Raw genomic sequence first — 21,684 nt, 5'->3', positions numbered from 1 at the left:
TTTCCTCCAACTGAGCGTATTAAAAGCGCCACACTCCCTTTGGCACCAATTTTGCCCCTCCCTTGTCCCCTTATCTCTTTCTTAATCATCAGAACTCCATCCCCACGAGGTACACAGAGTGGTCCTGGCCAAGGAGTGAAGCCGAAGAGCTGGAGTCCCACATACAAGCATCAGCCTGTAGGGGTGTTCATTTCTGACACGAGATACAGAGCCTGGTGTTTAAACTGGTACAGACTAGAACAGAGGGAGATCTTAAGGATCATGGAATCCAACTCTGTCACTTTACAGATATAGTCAGTAGAGTAGAAGGGGTGAAAGAGCTGCCTAAACTCATTCTCCTAATTCCACTTAGGACCGGAACTCCGTTTTTCTGTCTCTCACTGCAGCACTCTTCACGTTGGAACACTTCTCAGAGTCATCTTCTAACTTGGGAATTAAGAGAATAGTGAGCCAATGACAGAGCTGGCTGAGTCAACTTGGAAGTGATTATGATCTTGAAATATCTTAGTCTAAGGTTTGGGAAATATTTCATTTACCATAGCCATATACCATTTCCTAGCGGGCAGAACCATGTCCCTGGCTCCCACTGGAGAATTCTACCTTGGTTGTATCTTTCCAGAACCTCCGTATTCAGAGTACATGTTCATCTGGAATTTATTTTTGGAATGAGGCGTAGTGGTACAGAAGTCTCCGTTAGAGTGAGGGAGGGAGAGGTCGGGGAAGGGAATGTGGTGGTGCAAAGCTAAGAACTAAATGTACAATGGGCAGAAGAAAGAGTTGTGCAGTAATGAGGGCAGTGAGGACACAGGTGAGGCACATGGAAGGTGGATGGTGTGAGGATGAGCGCATCTGAGGGACGTTGAGATGAGGCACCTGGATTCTCACCTTGACTGGCCAGCAGGTCAGGGCTGCTCCAGACTGTGGAGCTGATGGCCTCGTCCAGTGGAGCCAGAGTTCCCAGCTCCAAATCCTGCTCCTGCCAGTAGCCTGGGGAGAGAATCTCCATCAAGGATGAGCCCTGCACGCACTGCTACAGTTTGGGTTTATGCTTTCATTTTGGGGGTGTGGGAGAAACTAGGCCCCTATTGAACACAGGTTCACCAGGATACCCTAACAGATAGGGGCAAAGTTAACTCGAGCACTGAAAAAGGAAGTGAGTTCTTCTCTGAAGGGGTGAGTTAAAGGAAGATGCTGAGTTTTATGGGTCTATCACATGTTAGAGCCAGAGATCTTAAAAGATCATCTGATCTGATTTTCCCACTTTGCAGATTAAAGACAGTGAATCCCAGAAGACTAAACGGGAGTTGGTGGAAGTCACCACAGAAAAATCAAAGATAACTATAGATTTTTCATTCCTTGTCCAGGATTCTTTTTCTTTTCTTTCTTTCTTTTTCTTAAATACCATATTATCTACTAGAAGTACTGCAAGTTTAATAATAAGAATAGACTTCTTGAATTCTTTTACTAAACCTGAAAAATACCTACACTGGCATCTTTCTGCTTTGTAGAACTCAGGGAGAACGAAATCACACCTAAAGTCCTACAAACAGAGCGAGGACCAGAAATGAAGTGGCTGATTTCAACCCTGTTCCCCGAGAGATCCTCCTTGAAGAAAGTGATCAAGGTCAGGTTTGGAGGTCTCACCACGCAGTCCCAGACTTTACATCCTCCGGGAGTCTCAGATTCTCTTAATGGTTTCCCACTACACCCTCAGCCTCTCTCCTCCCTGACTCTGTTTTTTGGTTTAGCACAACAAATTCCCCTTCTTTTTTACCCTGGGCTGGAGAGGCCTCCTCTCTTCCCAGTAGTTTAAGTAATACTTAAAACTCTTTTTTTTTTTTTTTGTGTGTGTGGTACAAAAGTGTCAGAGAACAATTCTCCCAACTCCGCCAGAAGAGGCTGCGGGACAAAGAAACTGGAAGCGCGAATCTTTTCAGGATCTCGCGCCAGACAGCCCGGAAGTAGCCAATGGCGTTCACAGAAATCAGTGAGGTCATCGGCTGCTGGGCAGAGCCCGAGCAGCCACCAGTCTGGGCCAGAGGTTCCGGGAAAGTTCGCCATGGTCCAAGTGAGCGCTCCCCAAATTTGGGGAAAGATAAGGAGGAGGCGGAGACTGAAGAGAGAAGGATAGACGTGGGACGTGGACTTAGTTAGGACCCCGTGGGAAGAAAGGGGAGCAGGACTGGGAGAGAATTGCTGAGTGAGAAGAAAGAAAAAGGGAAGAGAGAAAAGGGGGGCGGGTGCGGAGGAAGGGTGAGCAGGAGAGTCCTAGAACGGGTGCTGGGGTCACTGGCCTCTGTGGGAGCAGATCTCCTTTCCTCTCTTCCTCACATGGACCTCTCCCAGGAGATTTCAGAAATTGGCCAGGTCTGCCCAACTAAGAGAGGGAGAGTAAACAAGATAAAACAGAAACACTGTTAACAGGTACAGAGAAGCAGGCTGGGGTAGGAGACCAGGGCAACTTTGATGAAGAAGGAGAGAGGGAAGCTGGGGACTGGGAGAAGAGGGCGCAGGGGAGGGGACCCAGGCGTCAGATCCTGCCGAGAGGCTGCCTGCGGGTGCCTAGCCTGCAAGATGCTGCTGTCTCTGGGCATCAGGGATGGAGGCAAGCAGATGTTGGTGAGTGTTTCCTGTTATTTTCTGCGTCGTGTGTTTGTGGGTGTGCTGTGTCAATTGTGCTAAGGCGTAGGATGGTGGAGGGACACCAGAGAAGTCAGCAAGGGGCGGAGGAGAGCGGGGAAATCAATGTTCGGTCTGTAATACTGGTACCCAGAATACAAAATACTAAACAGGCTCTGTTCGTTGAAAGGAAATAACCATCTCATACCTGGGCGTAGGACTCTGAGCTTGCAGAGTGGGTTTGCATCCATGAATTCATTTAATCTCAGAACAACTCTAGAGACTGGCACCAGATATAATCACTTTTTAAGATGAGGTTCACAGAGGCTCCATGACTTACCTAAAGGTACCTAAATAGAATGCTTCTCAAGAATTCTGTCTCCTGTGGTACCCTCTAAGCCTTTTCAATAACTCCTCCTTCTCAGCATTTTAGCACATTGCATTGTGATTTCATTGTTATCAGTCTTCTCTTCTAAACTTTGAACTGGTTGAGGGCAGAGCCAAACCTTTGTATCTTTAGCACTTAGCCCTAGTGGGCTCTCAGTACATTTAGTTGGCACTGACAATTCATTCGGCCACACCTGGCACTGTGCTATGTATACTGTTAATCAGGCAGACCATGTATTATTCCCAACAGCATGGGTTTAGTTTTCTCTCTCCTGCTCATTCTTATTCTTTCATCTGTGATTTTTTCTGTATCCTCCTCATACTGCTTTTCTCTTTGTTCATATTTCTTTCATCTCTCCCCTCCTCCAGCATTTGCTGTCACTTTTCTTCTGCATAGGATGAGTAAATGAAATGGTGATGTATGTCATTCAAACTAATCTGAACTGTTCAGATGAAGAGACTAGTAACACATAACTTTCAATAAATGGCATATTTGGAATATGCATGATATACTGCCTCTTTAAGTTTGCAGAACTGGCTCTAGTTTGTAGTGTTTTAAAAATTGTTTAAGATGTAGCTTGGATTTTCCCCCTTTGGGAGTGATAGTTCTCTCTTTAATTCTGAAATATGCTTACAATCTCTTGTCTCCTCTTGAGAATTGTCTGTTAATATGGCAGAAAGTTTCTTTGCTGGTTTTATAACATTGTAGACCTGTAGTGATAAATTTCAAATGGCCACTCTCTTGGGAGCAGATGAGTGATTATAATGCTATCAACAGAAGCATGGGCAAGTGGCAGAAATTATAAGCTGGTTATGAAAGGTTTGCACCTTCTTTAGATTCAGATTGCGTCAATCACTTATGACATCAGCATGATTTCCCACAAAGAATTCAGACTAGAAAGGCAGTACGGACTTTGAAGTGGAATTAGTAGGAATTCGCTCAAGGACCTTGGCAGGATCTCCTGCCAAGTAAGCTGGACACTGAGACCGCAGAACCATTAGGAGGGGCTGGCTGCTCAGGTAGAACAATGGATAAAGAGAATTTCAGTCCTGTTGTATCTGCTTAAACTGTCATTTCATTGTTTGCAGGTCATATCCAAGTGTGTTACCTGGGCCTTCAAGGTCCTATAAGTCTGATGTCAACCTGCCTTTCAACTTCATGTTCCCCCACTCATCCCATATTATGGACATACAAGCTTTTAAGAGTTTTCTTTAAAACCTTTGCTTCCTTGTGTCTATTCATTTCTATAATAATTTGGTTGATAGTTCACTCATCTTCACATATTAAACTGTCTCTAATTATTATTATTAATATTATTTTGGTACTGGGAATTGAACTGAGGACCTTGTGCTCGCCAGGCAGGCACTTGTGCCTGCTGAGCTAGATCCTTGGCCTCACTGTCTCTGTTCTTAAAACCCACTTTTGTTAGCACCTTTTCCAAGATGTCTTCCCTAACGGTTTCAGGTAGAAATAATTTCCCATCTCTAGAATTACAACACTTTATCTGCTTTTCTTAAATGATACATCACTTTCTACATTGTGGTGCAAGTTTGGCTTTCCTCCTAAATTACAAAAATGCTGTAAGTACAGTTGACACGTGATGTGATTCATTTGTTTATATCTGACATTGGCCCTAATACAAGGTGTTGCACATAGAGAATGATTAATAAATATTTATATATTAAATGAATCAGATATAGAATGTCTTCTGTTGTGAGAACTAGCCTCAAAATGTGTCATTCTGCAAAAGATAGCAAATCCAACAGGATAGGAAGAAAGAGGCCAAGAAGAGAGTAGACCACCTAGAGAGGTGAAAACTCTAGAAATCTGTAAGACAGAGCTATTTGATATTTAACAACATTTTCTGCATGTTAAGGTCTAAATTAGGTACTCCACATGCATTATTCCAGACAAACTTTTAACAGGCATTATACACATGTTAAAAAGTGCACTTAAGGAATTTAGCCTTATGATCATGTAATAAATATTGAGATGGGACAGACTTCTGATTTAGGTCTGTGATCACAAAGCACAGGCTTTTTGCATCTTTTTGCTATCTTGCTTCCATCTGCAGAAAACAGGCATTTTGGTATGCTGGTGGATTAGGGGCAGAGGGAAAGGAGCTTTTCTTAGATTTCTAGGTAGGGATGGCTCATCTAAACAGCAGTTAAAATTCCCACCTGCAGTATAGTATAAATAACAGAGAGTAAGTTGAAAAGGGGTGGCTCATGGGGATGGTGGTGGTGTGATTTGTACCCACTGAACTACATTATTAATATGTACATGTTACATAGGACTTCATCTTTAGCTTTAGGCCTATTTTGTGTAGCCTTAAGTGCCTTACACTAGGAACTCTTCAGTTAAACAACAAGACATATTTAGTTAAAACTAACACAATTCCATCATGTTTTCATTGCATTCTTTCTCGTACCTAGGGTAAAAATAAAAAGATTATCTTCTTATTTGTCCTCAATTGCTTTGGGGGTTTCTTAATTCTTGTTTTATTTACTCATGGGTTCTTATATCTTTAGGCTTCTCAGCATTTTAAAGGACAAAGTCACTCTTTCACCCACTGATTTCCTTCTGATTGATTGCTTATACTAGGGTAGCAGAGATGGGAACTGGAGACTTACTAATGTGTCTCTTTAAAGCATGCATCGGCACCTATGATTCGGTTTTTCTCTGCAAGCATAGGACTTCACACATAGTAAGTGCTCAATAAATATTTGTTGAATAAATAAATGAGTAACTCAAATGAATAAAAATATATTATGCCTGCAATTTACGTGACTTGAGTAGGAAGCTTGTGATTCTTTTTTTTTTTTTTCTTTTTTGTCTTTTTCCTTTTTATTGGTACCAGGGATTGAACTCACGACTGCCTGCTTGCAAGGCAGGCGCTTATACCGCTAAGCTAAATCCCCAGCCCCAAGCTTGTGATTCTTGATCACTTGGTTTATGTATCTTTCTTGCCCTATCTGTTCTGAGGATCTACAATGCATTGACCATAGGACTGCAAACAGGGTCACAGGTGTACATTTGGAATGGTGGAATAAAAGGGCCAAATTCTCCTGTATAAGTGCTGCTGGCCTCACTAGTGCTGGGGTCCAGAGCTCCACTTCCCTGATGTCAACAAAACCAATTGTCTGAGTAGGAGTTGATGTGATGGTTGCAGTGATGATGATGATGATGATGATGATGATGATGATGATGACTCAGCATTTCTGTAACTCCAGAGTTAAAAATACTGCTCATCTCAGCCTACTTGTTATTCCTCACGACTACCCTGACAGGTGGGTGGTGGAGTGTTATCTCCAAGGGAAAAACATTGGGGGCTGTGGCCCAGAATACTGAAGGGACCTGGTTTTAGAACGGTATATGCACTGTTGGGAAACTCATTGCTAGGATCCCTGACCATCTCACTCCACTTCTTTCCCTGAGTCTTGCTCTTGGTCAGTCATATTTGTCACACACAGAACATGATTGTGGTGAAGTTAGACTTAGACCCTGGCCCTTGGCGCTTTTCTTTACACTTAGAGCCATATTTTTCTTGGACAGTGAATACTTGAAATCAGACTGGTTTCATCTGAATTCTAGTTTAGATGATAACTCCAGTATTTGGGAAAGTCACTTTGATTTTAGAGCAAAATAGCCTGATCACAAAGGGCTCATTTTATTCTTAACTTCATATAATTTTTCTCAGGCAACCAGAGTTGTGCCACATTTACAGAAGTCAGTGTGTTTCCTAGCTTCAGACTTTGATATCCCAAGCACCAAAATATTCCCTTGCTTCCTACGTGCCATGCATTTCCAACTTTGCCTGTCCTGCTTGAATTCCCCATTCCTGAGTATCTGCAATCTTAAGATCTACAATCTTTTCAAATGGAAACTACTCTGAGAAGTGGGAATGAGTCTCTCCTCTCATAAGCTTCCTTCTTTTTCTGCTGCTCCTCAGGGATGTACCTCTGTTCCTCCCATGTAGCAGGTGTCCTCGAGGATCTCCTTGGTGGAGTTCAGATGTGCTCCAGCTCATATGCACTTAAAACCTGGGCACTCCCTCACTCCCTCAGCTGCCCGCCTCCCTCATGGCTTCCCTGCCATTCTCTTTGTGACTGGGTTAAGGCCACTTTGCTCCTTTTTGTTATTCCCTCTATCATCTCTGTTGCTGTCTGTTTTTTTTCTCCTGGAGTCTTGTTTATCAAGTAGCCTCCGTGGCCTGGAGTTACTATTCTCTTCTGACTTTGCCTATTCCCCTAGGAGACACGCAAGATATAAGTGGAAAGAGATGATAAATAGGGTGGGGAACAGAATCTTCACTGTTAAATGTTCCTAATATGTGGATTAACCCTTTAGATTGGTAAGGTTGAAACCACTGATCCAGGGTTTGTAGAACCAGGGATCTCATACTATTATATTATCTAAGAGATGTAGATTTGGAAGGACTCGATGTGGGGCTTTAACAGTTTTACAGTGCACCTTGCACAAATCTCTCAGTTCCATTTCCAGTAAGTTGACAATGAAAGGCTTTTGCACCTTGGGCTTGGAATGGTATGTGGCTGACTAGATATGTCCAGGGTAAATGAGGAAGGAGTCTTTGGGGTAGTTGGCCAACTTGCCTATGGTGGGCATAAGGGTGGGCTCAAAATGAGAAGCTTATGTTGATGTTATCTTTCTTGTTCTCACTAAACTTGAAATAAAAAGTAAAAAAAAATTCAGCTAATCAAAAACATTTTTCCATATCCATATGTTAAGAAAAAAGTATGAAAGTATAAGATGTTGTGAAGAAATATATTTTATGTATTTCCTGAAGCAGTCAACTTTTATGTCTGGTTATTTTCTACTGACCCCTAATGGCCAGAGGTCATTGATTCCATCAGACAGGATGGAACTAGTGTCCTTTCTGACTTTGTATTAGAAAAGTTCAATAAGTCCTCTCCTCTTTCTATTATGCCTTGTTCTGCTCACAATAGTTTCCCCTCTATGATTCATGGACGTTTAGAGCAGACAAGATTTTGTTGTTGTTGTGGTACTAAGGATTGAACCCAGGGCCTTGATTGCACTTAGCTAGCTATGTCACTAGCCTTTTGTTTGTTTATTTATTTATTTTTGAGGAAAGGTCTTCTTAAGTCATGAAGTTACTCAGGTAGGGCTTGAATTTTTTTTTTTTTTTGTCTTTTTGAGACAGGCTCTCTCTATGCAGTTCAGGCTGGCTTTGTAGCCCAGGTTATTCTGGAACTCACAATGATCCTCCTGCCTCAGCCTCCTGAGTGTTGAGATTACAGGCATGAGCCACAACACCTGGCTCTTTAGGGCTTGAACTTTTGATGCTCCCCCTTAGGCTCCCAGAGCAGGACCAGGTCTCAAGTAGCTTTCAGGTCAAACTCTCTACCACCTCCTTTCCTGCATGATGTGTTGTTTTGTTCTCATTTTTATTTTGCAGAGTTAGAGATGAAACCTGGAGCCTGATATATGTAAGCAGGCACTGTACTACTGAGCCATGTCTCCCAGCCCAGCCTTTCATTTTAACAATGAGGGGCTGACCAAGGCTCCCCAGAGAAGTTTAGGAACTTGAGCACAGTCACACAAACAGTTAATAGGAGCTATGGTTACAACCCATCTTTTGTATCATTGTTATGGTATAGCAGTCCTTATGGAGTCCAAATTCAGAGGTTACGGTTGCATAGAGCATGATTTTACATCCAGCCTACTTTCTGTCTCCCTAAATACAGTCGTGGAGAATTCTAGGACCCCAGACCTTAAGGAAAATAAGTCTAACAAACACCAAGCAGGTTCAGGAAGTGAGATGAGGAAGAAGTTCCTGAATGTGTGATGGTGCCATCTGTTCTCAAGCTGCTGGCCTTACTAGAAACTCCCAGTTCCCACAGGAAAGGAGGCTGAAGGGCAGAAGCCACTGCCATGTCCTTAGGAGCTAAAAAGAGTGAGCATAAGGATAGTGTGCTTGTATATGTGCATGTGCGTGTGTGTGTCTGTGTGTGTAGTTGCTGATGTGTGCACCATGGAGAGCCATGACAGTGCACACTACATTGTGAAGTGGAAGATAGGGGCTAGGCGAGATGAAAGGGGAAAAGAAAAAGAAAAACCCCAGAGATGTGTGTTCTATTCTTGAGCTAGAGAAAGCAAAAAATCTGGAGGCAGCAGTGGGCTTGTGGTAGGCTGAGGGGGGCCCTCAGAGACTTAGTTAAGATTCTGAGGAGCAGAGACTGGGAAGTGGGTGGCAGAGAAGGAGGTGGGGACAGCTGTTGCTTTGATTTGCTATTGAGTCAGTGTTCTCTGCGCATTAACACTGGGAGGGAGCCCTGGGCTGGCCCCCAACCAAAACAAGCCCCTCTGCAGCCAATACTGAGTCGCCACAAGGAGAACTGCAAGGAGACAGAAAGGAGGCGATCTGATCCCAGAAGAGCCCCTGCCTCGCCTTAGCGCTTTCCTTGTAGGACCCGGCTGGGCTGTGTGCTCTAGAGGAGCATTTAGCAGTCTGTGCTGAGGCTGCGAGGGCGGCAGGAGGTAGTGCACAGGGATGGCTCTGTGAGAACTTCTGCAAAGCAGGTTCTGAGCAGGTACTGACTCTCCTAGCATGAAAGCAGTCTCCAGGCAGTTAGGAGTGCCCAATCAGCCATCTGCTCACTGCCTTCCCACCATGATCCCATACTTCAGAAGTGAGGACAGGTCTGACTGCATTTTCCATTCAGGAGAGTCAGGAGCCTAGACTTTGTCTGAACTCTTAGTTGTCCCTTTTCACTGAGTGGAAGGACTTTATACCTTTGCCCTAAATTTATCTCCATGGTTTCACACGTTTGCAGTAGAACTGGAGGGAAAAATGCCCCCATCTTAGAAAAGTACTTGGAAAAGGAAAACAGAGGAGAGTTAAAAGAGAATTAATGTAGCTCATTGGAAGGATCTGGGTAGACTGGTTGGAAAATTGATAAGAAAGCCCAAAACATCAGGGAGAGGAACGAATTCCTCAGGGGTACGATCTCAGTTTAGGTTTCAGCACCTTGCTCTGTCTAATCTGTGTCCCACTGCCTCCATACCCTTTTGAATGCATTTGAATCTCTTTCTTAATGGCTCCATCTCATTCTGCTTTGCTCTTTAGGGTTGTTCTCTAGATCCGTCAGGCTCATGGCTTGGTGTGGTGGGATAACAGTGTGAAATTTAATTTGTTAGAGGGCAGGCAAGAAAGCACTTATCTCCAATGGTTCTGACTTTCATGACTTGTTTTTACTGTTTCCCTTCACTGAATGATCAGAGTAAGGGTGTGGATGATAGGTTCAGGGCACTGGTTAGGAGCCTTACATGAAGAAAAATGTGTTCCACTCTACACACCCACACTACTCTAGTCTCCCTGGTTTCCCCAAGCCTAGCTGTGATTTACTCTCCCCTCCACTCTTCTCACTTAAATTAATCTGTATTTTTAAGAGTGGCACATTGTTCACATTAGGCTTACTTTGTGCCTTCCTGGGAATTTAACTCTTCCACAAAACAGACACATTCTTCCAAGTCTACAGAGCTTACAATCCCCCAAATGGCAAATAATACTGTTTTGACAGAAAGATATCTTCCTCTCTTCTTCAACCTTCATGGAGTGTCTTGTCTTTGATGTGGGTATGCGCTCATTTTTGTTCCCTAAGAGGCATGCATATTCCAACCTGGTTACCCTCTCTCTCCTTCAGCATGTGCCCTTCACACACACACACACACACCACTATAATTCTCATTATTCAGAGGCCTGTTTTTATGTTTTTTCTGACACAAACACACAGCTTTTGTTGTGACCCAGATACACAGCCCTTTTCACATGCCCATATTAATCAGAACCCCTCACTTCCACAAAACCATATGGCTTAAACTCAGACATTCTCCCCAAAGCAGAATTTGGGCTCTTTCTTCTGCTGAGACTCCCCAGGAGAGGGCCAGAATCCTCTCCTCCCCAGGGCTGAGGCTCAGTCCATCTGTTACTGACATTGGACTCCAGGGCTTGGAAACCAGAAAAGAGTTGGCACTAAGCAGCAGTTGAGGATAAATGAAAACATGGGAGGCCTAGGGACTTAGCGATGATCTTTTTTATATTTCTGTGAGATTATAGGATAGAGTTTGGAGAGGAGACATATAATGTGTGTTTGGAAAGATTTCATCTTTAAGAAGTATAAGACACAGCAAGAACTAGTGAGTGACATTGTCCCAGTATAATTTTCGCATGTTCTGGATGACAAATGGTTAGGAACAGATGGTAAAACTGGCCCCTCATTTTATAATGATAGAAGGACTTGGCCTCAGGTTCTCTAAAGGCTGAATGTGATGATAAATCCCAAGTTACCTGTCATTGATATACTTATTAGGGTCTTGCTTTATTTCTAAGAAGTGTTTGGTATTTAAGTTGGAGATTCAGTAACCTACTACACCTTTCGGAGTGTTTTATCCTGCCCAAGGCTTTGGCTTGAATTACAGAATCAGATTTGGAAGCAAACAGCCAGGGCAGAGAAGATGAAAAGTAAAAATGGAACAAAGATTTGCATATTCCCAGTGAAATCCAATATTGGAAGGAGTGCTAGTTCTCCAGCCTCCCTCACCAATATTTGGAACTCTGGGAAGAAAGGAGAGAGATAAGTAATGGCTAGCTTAGTGGTGCATGGCTGAGGTACTGTATCAGCCTTAATTTTCTTTTATTTTTCTTTTCCCTAGAGTAAGGTGATGTGATGCACCTGACCTTCCTGACCCTGAACTGGAGGTAAATTAGCTAAAGGTGCTTGCTTATAATTAGCAATCAGAGCACAATTAAGTTCCAGTCTAGCTGGGGGAAGAAAAATAAATGCTTATAGAATACAACATTTTGGTTTTTTGAAAATTATTGTTTAGCTTTTTGGTCATTCTCTTGGAGATATCCAGGAGGAGGTAGAGAGGGATGAAAGGGTTAAAGAATCCCAGATGTAAGAGTTCACACAGATATACATAATGAAATGTATGTTGGAATTTCTGCATTTAAATCCCTTATGAAATATGTCTGGTCTTCAGGAGGCCAACGGCCTCGGGGAGATGAGATACTCCAGCTGTTACTATAACCCCAATTCTGTCTTGCTGAAGGCTTGCTCATAGAGATAAATCACTCTTATTACTTGTCCTTGAGGAAGGAAACTTCTCCTTGTTTCAAATAAGGAAATGAGGGAGAGGTACTGGAAATTCATTCTCAAAGCCCGTTTTCCCATCTAGACTCTGCTCTGGCTCATTTTATAAATATAACTACTATAGGAACTATCAGGCAGAAATTGACATGGGGAAGTTAGCAGTTAGGGGGAAGAAGAGCTTCAGTACCTGTGATGTGGTATGAGGAGCAGGCTGGCCAGTCTATGACTGATGAGGGCTGAGCATTCTTGGGTTATTGCCATACTTGACGTTATCAGTGAATTCAAAGATACCCTCAAAGAGTAGTAGAATCAAGTTTAAAAATGAGGGTACTGCAATATGGCCCAATTTAGTTTAGTTTTTTTTTTTTTTAACAAAATGGTTGTCAAAGTGGGGAAAATGAGTTAGGGTTTTAAGATTTGCTTCTATGCCTCTTATATGTTGGGTTTTCCATTATCATTCTGATAACCCATTATTACATGTTTGCATTTGCTAAGGTTGAGGGGGAAAGGAAAATAAGCACCATGACAGAACAGATCAATTTGCCAGACCCAAAGTGCTTCTGAAAGGTGTCTGCTTATGAACTGAGTGGGGCTCATTTATACTCCTCTTCTGTGGTATATATATGTTATCATGTATAGATGATACTGTCTTGATCTAAAAAAATGACCACTGCAGTTCTGTTTTAAACCTGTGAGTCCAGAGATAGCAGAACACCCAGTGTTTCTGAGGATATCTGAGGTCACTGTAAACCCTAGTTTCCTAAGCATCTCAAAATGTACTTTTTTAACCTGAGCACTTCTTGAACTTCTGTAGCCTTCTGTAGTTGGATAGATAGCCACAAGGACTCACTAGGTCTGTATCTCAAAGTTTAGTCCCCCTTGCAGTGAGTAATAACCAAGAGCATGTGTTTTGTGTTGTGGCCAGGGGAGGCAGAGTTCTAGCCTTGCTTGGTCTGAGAGCTGCACCTAGGAGAGCACAGAGGTTGTGAAACGTGGAGGTAGAGCAGGACCATGGAGAGCAGCAAGAAGGTCCTGGAGCTTCACTCTCAGGGGTAGCACCATGGAGAGCTCAAAGCACAGGTAATTTCTTCCATTCAGAACCGGCCAGAACTAGGATCACAGGTTAAGACAGCTTGCTTGCATTCATACAAATCTTACAAACAAAAATCAAGGCTTCTATTAGGATCATGCCATCACCATCAGTTGTTTTAAAGGCTCCCTGAAGTACTTCTTTTGAACTTGTCAGATATACACCCACGAGGTGGTCTTAAAATAGGAGGACCACCACCAGATTTAGTTTATGAACATGAGACTTTATAGTTATACCAACTACCTAGATATTAGTGGTGATGGAGGGGATACTAATTTGCTACAATGTATTATAAAGAAAATTAGGCATATTTTCAAATGAAGAAAACTGTTTATGGAGCCTGTGACCCTGTCAGAGATGGGGCATGAGGAAGCTAAAATGTGTGTTATAATCAGATGAGTTATGAGATGAATAGGACTCTGATACTCCCAGACTTTCTATACATAGACCATACTGGATCATATTTGGAGAAGCGTGAGATCCTGCCTCTTAAGTAGGGCATTGTTCATAAGGTTTAAAGATCTCCTTGTTAGTTGGAAAATTTGGTCACTCTGACACTTAGGGAAATGTTGGGAAGATGATAAAGAGTTCTTTTCTAAAATTCTTGATGCTTTAGTGAAACTTTACTGAGCTAGTATTTTGTAAATATCTCAACAGGTTCATGTGTTTACAACTCTTTACGAGCTTGGCTTCTCAGTACAAAAAGGATAGATCTCCTTTGTCATATATAATATTTTTTTTTCTTTTTGGGGTACTGGGAATTGAACTCAGCACCTTGTGCTTGCTAGGTAGGCACTGTGCCACTGAGCTATGTCCCTGGCTCATGGGTTGGGCTTTTACTTTTGTAGTTATAAGAGCCCTGAGCACCTGCTGGTTCTGCTTTTGTCCTAAAGAATCATCACTACTGCTGATCCGGGGGCTGGTGATAGAGACAGGTCTTTGGCCTTGGAGATGTTTTTTCCCTTTCACAATGGCATGCATTGATTATCCTTAATTTGATTGGGGTTTTAGAGCTCTGAATTTTTTCCTGGTGGCATGCTCCTCCAGGATATCTAATCTCATGGGTCTCCTCCTTGTAAACCATTCCCATGGGGACTTCTGCAGACTCCTGGAACATGACCCCATACAGGAAAAAAATATTGCTGTGTATTGGCCTATAGCCAATCATTACACAGGAAATACTAAATTGTAACTTTTTTGAAAAGGAAAGAAGATATAATTTTCCAGACTTTTTAATATCCTGGAGTTTTCATTCAAAGGTCCAATCCCTTACTTGCTTTCAAGGACAATCTGGAATTAGATCACCATCCTTAGAGGAAGTTCCATTACTGAAAGCTAGATGATCAGATAGGGTTTATTGGGCCAGCAGACAGTTCCCCTGGAGTAGTAAACAATGAAGAATGTAACTAGGCATAGCACTGGGGGTTTTATTTCTCTGGTGGTAACCATTTTTTTTCCTAGCATGTGGCTGAAGGAAAAGCACTTTTGATATCATTCTACATATTATTTGGACTGCAAGAAAGTATGCTAGCAGCAAGAACTACCAAAATAAAACGTGAAGATTTACAGAGCAGCGGCACGACTACCCTGTCTGCTGTTTCAAAGTGACCAGAACACTCAAAAGATGCCATCTGTGGAATCTTATGGCTGCAGAACTATGAGTCACCCTCTCCAAATGAATAGTGAATATCCATAACACGATCTCTTGAAATTTGATTTGGACCTCGTTTTTTCCTTAGTTGGAAGAAGGAAGGGAAGCCTATGAGTTAGCTTTTTCTACTGTCAGCCTAAGGGAAAGGATTTTGAGCTGTGTAGCAGAAGCCGGTTTGCCCTTTAAGGATAATGGGAGAGCCAGGAAACCAAGAAGTAGGCACAGGCTACAGGTCTTCTCTTTCAGCATGAACAATTCTCCTTTGCTCTGTTCTATTTTTTGAAAGAACTTTGTGTGAAAACCAGTAGCGGAAATTACTTTCCTAGAGGAAACTACTATAATCAATGGCACTGCCTAGATTTGGGAAAATCTTAAAATAGAATATTTGGCATAACTGCTTGAAAGTCAGTTGACATGCCATAGCTTGGTCCCCATATCTGATAGATTTATTCTTTAGGGAAATAACTGAACTCTGCTGTGCTAGGGTATTTCTGATGGTCTCAACTTCCCTGTGCCAAAAGATGCATATGGCTTAAGGGAGAGTGTATCCTTCCCAAGAGTTATAGCTGCGACTGGGATAAAGAACAAGAGCAGAGACAGAACAGAACAATTATGGCTGCAACAGAAACAGAACTGGGCTGGAGCAGATCTGCCAAGCAGATCTGTGGGCAGCTCTAGAGTAAATGCCTGCTGGACTTCTCTGGCACATTGGGCATGATCTCCACACTGGGCACCTGGCCAGGGGGCTGCAGAATGGATGACAGTGGACAGAAGGTCATTGGAAAGGAAAAGATATTCATGTGTGGGACAGTAAAGTACAAGGTTAAATTGCTGTAACTTGGTCTGAAGCAAAGCAAGGTTGTCCGTCCATCTGTCTCTACACTAGGTCAAATTACAGAGTGCAGGAAATAACAGGAAGGACCTAAAGGAGGCTGGTGACAATAGTGAATGTCAAGCTGCTCAACAGAGAGCTGACCACAGGGTATATTAAATTCATAGGCCTTGCATCCTTGAAACCTGAAGTTGCCAACTTTTGCCAGTACTAGTGGAGAACTCTGAGAAGAAAGGTCAGGAGGCAAATTCCAAATCTTACCTCCACAGACTAATGGTAGTTACCAGTTGCTTGCTTTTTCTCAGTCTTTTAATCCCTATTTAGTTGTATAAAGCTTAAAAAAATGTATGCTGTCCTCCAGGGAGCTATATATCTCAGAAACACATGAAGTTTGCTTTCTTCATTTTAAATAGAATAACCATTCTACCACAATACACCTAACAATTGAAGCATCAGTGTATTAGGGCATTTTGTGTTTAAACTTTCACATCACACTTCTCCTAGGTTAGGCCAAACATTACCCGTTAAGATGTACACTGCTTTGCTTCCTACCCGAAGGCCCTAGGTGAACTCAGGGATCGTAGACACACCTCCTGAGTGATTCTTGTCCAAATGGTCCTCAGGACCATCACCCATGAGTATTAAACCCATGCATGTGCCTCACTATCAGAGCTGGCTTTCTTAGATCCATAAACCAAAGGGGAGAATTAATTTAACACAAGAACTCTTATAGCTTTCACTCTTACGGCTCTAACATCATTACTTCTTGCAGTAACATACACTAGACAGATGCCTGTAGGCATGATGCTCTACAAGGAAAACTATGTCCCTTCTTTAGAAGGAGACCCCAATTCCCTTCCCTGGCCTCTTCTTTTGAAATTTCCTGTTCAGAAGTTACTGCCTTCCACTCTTTCTCACAAGCTACTGATCTGAGACTTATTTCTAAGCACCGAAAAAGAGAAATTCTCGTTCAGGTTTAAGTCTGCATAGGCACTGGACAACCAAGTTGAGGACCTAGAAAGAACAGGAAGGTTTGGCTCTGTGGATTTACCCTAGTCTCCAGCATTTGCCTCCTGGAGTAGAACTTGAAGCTTTCTGAAATGACATCTTTTTCTCCTTTTTAGGGCTTAGCCTGGCACCATCAGTTCCCACTGCCATACCATTGCAGTTGGGGTGAATCCTGCCTCTCTTTTTATTTAGTTAGCATACAGGAAGGCCAGAAGGTGCACTTGGAACTCAGGGCCTAAGAGGAGAGTCATTGATGAGCAAACCTCAGCAGCCTGTCTTTGCCTTGCACTTAGCCTGCGCTCCCCTGGGACTTGCTCACCTCCCCTGTGAGCAGGGGCATCAGTACAGTTCTCAGGGGAAGGGGATTCCAGGTCGGGGAAAGGACCGGCGGCTGCTGTCAGGGTGACAACTGGGGAACTCCCCAAAGGATGTTGGATGCTAGCAAGGGTGAAGGAGTCTGCCCACCAGGGGAGGGAGGGGGACCCCTGAGTCCCCATACCAGGGGAAGCTCCTTTACCTTGATGGAGACCCGGCTGGGGAAGGAGGTCAGGCAAGGTGGAGCTATAATTCCTCCAGCACCCTGGCTCTCCGCCTGTTTTCCTCGCATGAAATTCTCTACATCATCCTCCTTAGTTTCAACCCCTCCCCTCTCCACCCCGCCCCGCCCTGTGCCCATCCCCGCTGGCCACTGGGTCCATCGCCCAGGAACCGCCTCCCCTTTCTCCTCCCCTGCGGTTCTTTCTGTTTTTCGTTGGCATCTGGCCGGGCACAGCCGCCACCCTCCCCCTATGCTCCCCACCTGTCTTCACTCCGCAGAGGTCCCGGTCCCCCTTCCCCTCCCCCACCCGGCCCACCTCCGACTGAGGCGGAGGGAGGGACGGAGGATGCATTCCTTCAGTCCCTCAGCCCGCTCTCCCTCCCCTGGGGACCTGAGGCTCGAGCTGAGGCTAGCATCCTGGTCGCCTTACTAACTGCCCCTGTGGCACCCTATTAACCGTAAGCAGCCTTTAAGAAGGCTGAGGTGCCCCCACAGCGCTGACCTACATAGCCCTGCTGGGCGGGAGGGGCTCTTCCCCAAGTCCCCTGGCCCCGGCCCCGCCTCCTTTCTCCCCCTACTCCCTTCCTTCCTCTGCCTCTACCATTACAAACCCTAGACGGTTGGACTTACCGACCAGGGCAAAGGGAGTACGAATGCTACCCCACCCCAAATTTGGGAAAATCAGTGTTTAGCCCAAGAATGCTGTAGGTTTTTGCCTTGTATCCTCTCCAAATATCTTGATCACTGCTTTTGCCCAAACTATCCGCTCCTTCCTCCTCCCCCAGCCTGCACCCCCCTCCCAGGCATACAGCCCAGCTCGGGGGCATTGCCCTGTGTTGTTGTTTTGCTCCGAGACGAAGCCCCTTCTCTGCGCACGCCCCCCTCAGCAGCCTCACCCAAGCCCCCTTCCCTGCGCACTCACAGCTCCGCCGCCCGAGAACGCGCGGGGAGCAGAAATGTTTGCATACAGCAGTTTGGGGGGTTGCTCTGGCCACCCAACCCCTACAGATATATATACACAAACACCCGACACACGCCCTGACTGAAGCGGCGACAGCTCTCACTCCGCCCCCAACACACACTGACACAGACATACACATAGCTCCTGACAAACGCAGGACCAGACAGCAACACAGACGCGCACACCCAGACGCGCACAGCACACGGACATCAAGACATCCAGACCCAGGTGCTCACCGTGGACCCGGCCCGGGATCCAGAGCCTGGTGCACACGCAGACACGCTCCACGGTGCACATAGGGGGTGCACACGTCGGCACACCCCGCGGTCCTCAGAGACAGAGATGCTCTGAGACAGACACTGGGTGTTCCAGCCACTGGCGACTTTAACCCCCGGTGCTAAACAAAGCCGGCAGGCTCTCCCGCCCACTCCCAACCTGAGCCTCGGCCTTGGGTCGCCCCCTCCCCTGGCACCCCCCGCCCCCCACTCACCGTCCTGGGAGAGGTTGGCCCCAGCGGGCGCCCAGCAGCAGGCGAGGAGCAGGAGCAGGGGCACGGCGGAGGCGGCCCCCATCGCGCTTCCCGGGGGTTCCGGGCTGGGCGCTGCGAGCCTGGGTCTCTGGGGGCCTGGAGGGTGGGGTGTGGGCGACGCGGCTGGCCGAAAGGGCGCCCCGAGCCGCTTCCAAGCCCGGGGCCGAGGCGGGGACCGGGAGGGAGCCGGCGCTGCTGCAGTCGCCGGGATTAAATAGGGAGCTCGGAACAAACCATTCGGATGGCGGAGGAGGGGGGTGACGGGGGCTGGGCTACTCGCGGGGGGGTGGCAGGCTGCCGCATTCCCCACTCTCCCTAGCCTCCCATACCCCCTCGCGCACCCGTGAGGCTTTCGGTCTTGTCCCCTGGGAGCTCCGCCAGCACCCGCCGGGTTGTGAGGAGGAGGGAGGGAGCTGGCTCAGCGGTGGGACCCCGTGCCCATCCCTCTTTGGCTTGGGGTGGAGGGAGGGGAGTCGGGCAGGGCGGTGGGCCAGCTGGCGAGAGAGTCTACTGCAGGCCTGGGCAAGGGCGTGCCCACAGCCAGAGGTCCCCCAGCTCCCGCCTTCTAGGCAGCCGGGGATCCCCAAAAGCCTCGGGGTCCCCCGTCAGTTCTGGGTCCAGAGTAACCAGTTACTGTCACCAACCAGAACATCCCTGGTTCCTCCCACCTCAGCGTTCCTACTTATCTGTCCAGCAACAATTTGTGGTCCTGGTTGATCCCCCTTCAGAAGCGCCTTTCTCTGGAGACCCCAGGCCCTGGGAACCAACCTCTGTCTCAATCCCTTGTCAAAGAAATTCCCTCCTGAAAACATGCTTTCACCTCAGAGTCAAACCCAACCAAGTAGCCCACAAAGCCACGCAGTGTTTTGTCCCTTAACTCTCCCTGTCACACACCTGTACCTCCAGCTTTCCTTCCTAAGTTTTTCTTAGCAAGATCCCAGGTGAACATCTGATCTGCAGACACTCTTAAGGATCAGCGCGTCTGGGACCAATGCAGTCTTGTCCCTGAGGCCAGACACAAGAACAAGGAGGAGAGAAGTAGGGTGTTTGCACTGGCTTTCCCTCTCCCGCTCAAGAGGCCCAGCTTCCCAGTGTTTGCTGTTCTTTTGACTGAGTGTCACAGGCAGCATTTTTGGCACCTCTTAGACAGGGAACTTTTTGAGTTAGTTTTGTTGAAACTTAGCTTTTGAGAATAAATTTCAAAATTTTGGAGTGCTAAAATCAAAGAATTTTAGATAACTTGAGTTCTCAGAAAATACTTGATCGAACCCCTTAATTACATACATGTAGTGAAACCCAAAGGAGGTTAGCTGATCTACTCAGGGTTACACAGAGAGTTAATGGGAGAGGTGATAGATGTTGGCAGAGACAGGAAAAACTGATTTTGTAATGCCTTCTATAGGCACTATATTTCTGCCGATATTTCTGCCCCGAAAGGATTTGGGTGCCTGACTTCTAACTCTTCAGCTGATCCTCCCTCTGAGCTGATGGCTCTTTCATTGTACCGATCTTTAATATTTTGGATAATCTTTCCTTCTCTAAGACAAGGTTTCTTAATTTTTTTGGTGTAATACCCCTGTCACTTAGAAACACAAGGAAAAGAATGGAGAAAGTACCTTGTAAACTGTAAAGCTGCATATAAGTATCCACGATGGAGACAAGCCAAAACAGAGTATTTTCTGGGAGACCCTTCAGGATGGTCAAGATGCTTCCCTATTATTTTTTTCTCACTGTTTCTAGATTTTATGGTTTCTGGAGAAGAGCCCTGCCTGCCTCTTGAAAATTTCTTGAGCACTGGGTAGTTATTATTATTTCTTGTAGGATAATATTGGCCATCTTTGGTTGTCTTACTTACTCGACATATATCAATGACTCCAATTTTTTCTGCCTTTTTTGGAGTTCTCTGATATCTTGGAGTCTTTGGAAAGCCAAGATTGAAGAGTTGGTGTAGTGGAAGGATGTAGAGATGTGGAGATAAAAGAGAAGTGCCAGGGTTCAAGAGTAGAGGTAGAAAGAGATAAAAGCAAGACTAGATTTTTTGAAAGAAATGAGACTAGGTCAGTATGGGGTTAGTCATGCAGACAGAATGAAAGGATGAAGGTGTTTACGGAAAGAGTTAGCTTCAGTGGGGAAGGATTAGGCTATTCTACTTAAGGTGTCTTGATGGATAAAGAGCATTATCTTTGGAGCTTGGAGTAATGTTAGAGATGTAAGTGGGCTTAAGAGGCTACGTGTGTATGTGTGCATGTGTGCGTGTACATGCATGTGTATTAGAGTAAGGATGAGTATCATGAGAATGGCACATTGTGAGATTAAGTCCCAGTGTCCTCTAATTTTAATCATCTTTTCCATCTGCTGCTCTACTGTGACTCCCTTCTGCCTGTCCCTCCTTAATTCTTGTGATTGCTGGTCTGGCTCCGCCCTCCACTGTAACAACATGGGACCAGGACCAAGGGTGGGAGGGAAAGAGAGAGGCTGTTTTGGAGAGAATATTAAGGCTAGCAAATGAAACTCTGGAATGCTCTTTTCCTACTGGCTCCTCTTCCATTTTCTGCATCATCAGCATTAGTTTGGCAGCATTTTAGGTCTTGGGAATAGGAAACAGTCACTGGATTTTAGAATTATAAAATAGAAGAGTTTTCAAGTTCTAATGATCCTTTGAGATTATTTAATTAATAACACTCCTTGTTGAGAAGATGAAAAACAAAACAAAACACAGAAGCTCTGTGACTTTCTGTGTTTATACAGCTAGTTAGTAAAAGGATTACCAGTATTGGATATGGAGGGAGGAAATAGTGCCCTTTGGGATTAGGAAGGATAAGGAGACTCATTCTAAATATTGCAGAGCAATGTCCAGTTTGAGAAATCCCTCAGTCTTGCATATCACAAAGTGCAAAGGTCATTTCTCCTACATGGGCATGGGTATTTCCATTT

At 45.0% G+C, this 21,684-nt stretch overlaps 1 protein-coding gene across 2 annotated transcripts in view; it reads right to left on the bottom strand.

Moving 5' to 3' along the window:
* Positions 1-18,966, bottom strand: part of Cadm3 (cell adhesion molecule 3) — a 29,756-nt gene extending 10,790 nt beyond the window's left edge. The window contains exons 1-2 of one of the 2 annotated variants that reach the window (XM_003466544.5): positions 18,712-18,966; positions 886-987 (exon numbers count right to left, since the gene is read on the bottom strand). In XM_003466544.5, the coding sequence (XP_003466592.1) occupies positions 886-987; positions 18,712-18,793 (184 nt within the window). In that variant the 5' untranslated portion in view covers positions 18,794-18,966. The remainder of the gene's footprint in view (positions 1-885; positions 988-18,711) is intronic. The other variant, XM_005002262.4, reaches the window with a different exon arrangement.
* Between the last annotated feature and the right edge of the window lie 2,718 nt (positions 18,967-21,684).

This window comes from Cavia porcellus, unplaced genomic scaffold (genome assembly GCF_034190915.1).
Source record: "Cavia porcellus strain 051 isolate PalLab524CR breed Dunkin Hartley unplaced genomic scaffold, mCavPor4.1 scaffold_7, whole genome shotgun sequence".
In the NCBI taxonomy this organism is placed as follows: Eukaryota; Metazoa; Chordata; class Mammalia; order Rodentia; family Caviidae; genus Cavia; species Cavia porcellus.
This window is presented reverse-complemented; position numbering and strand designations above follow the sequence as displayed.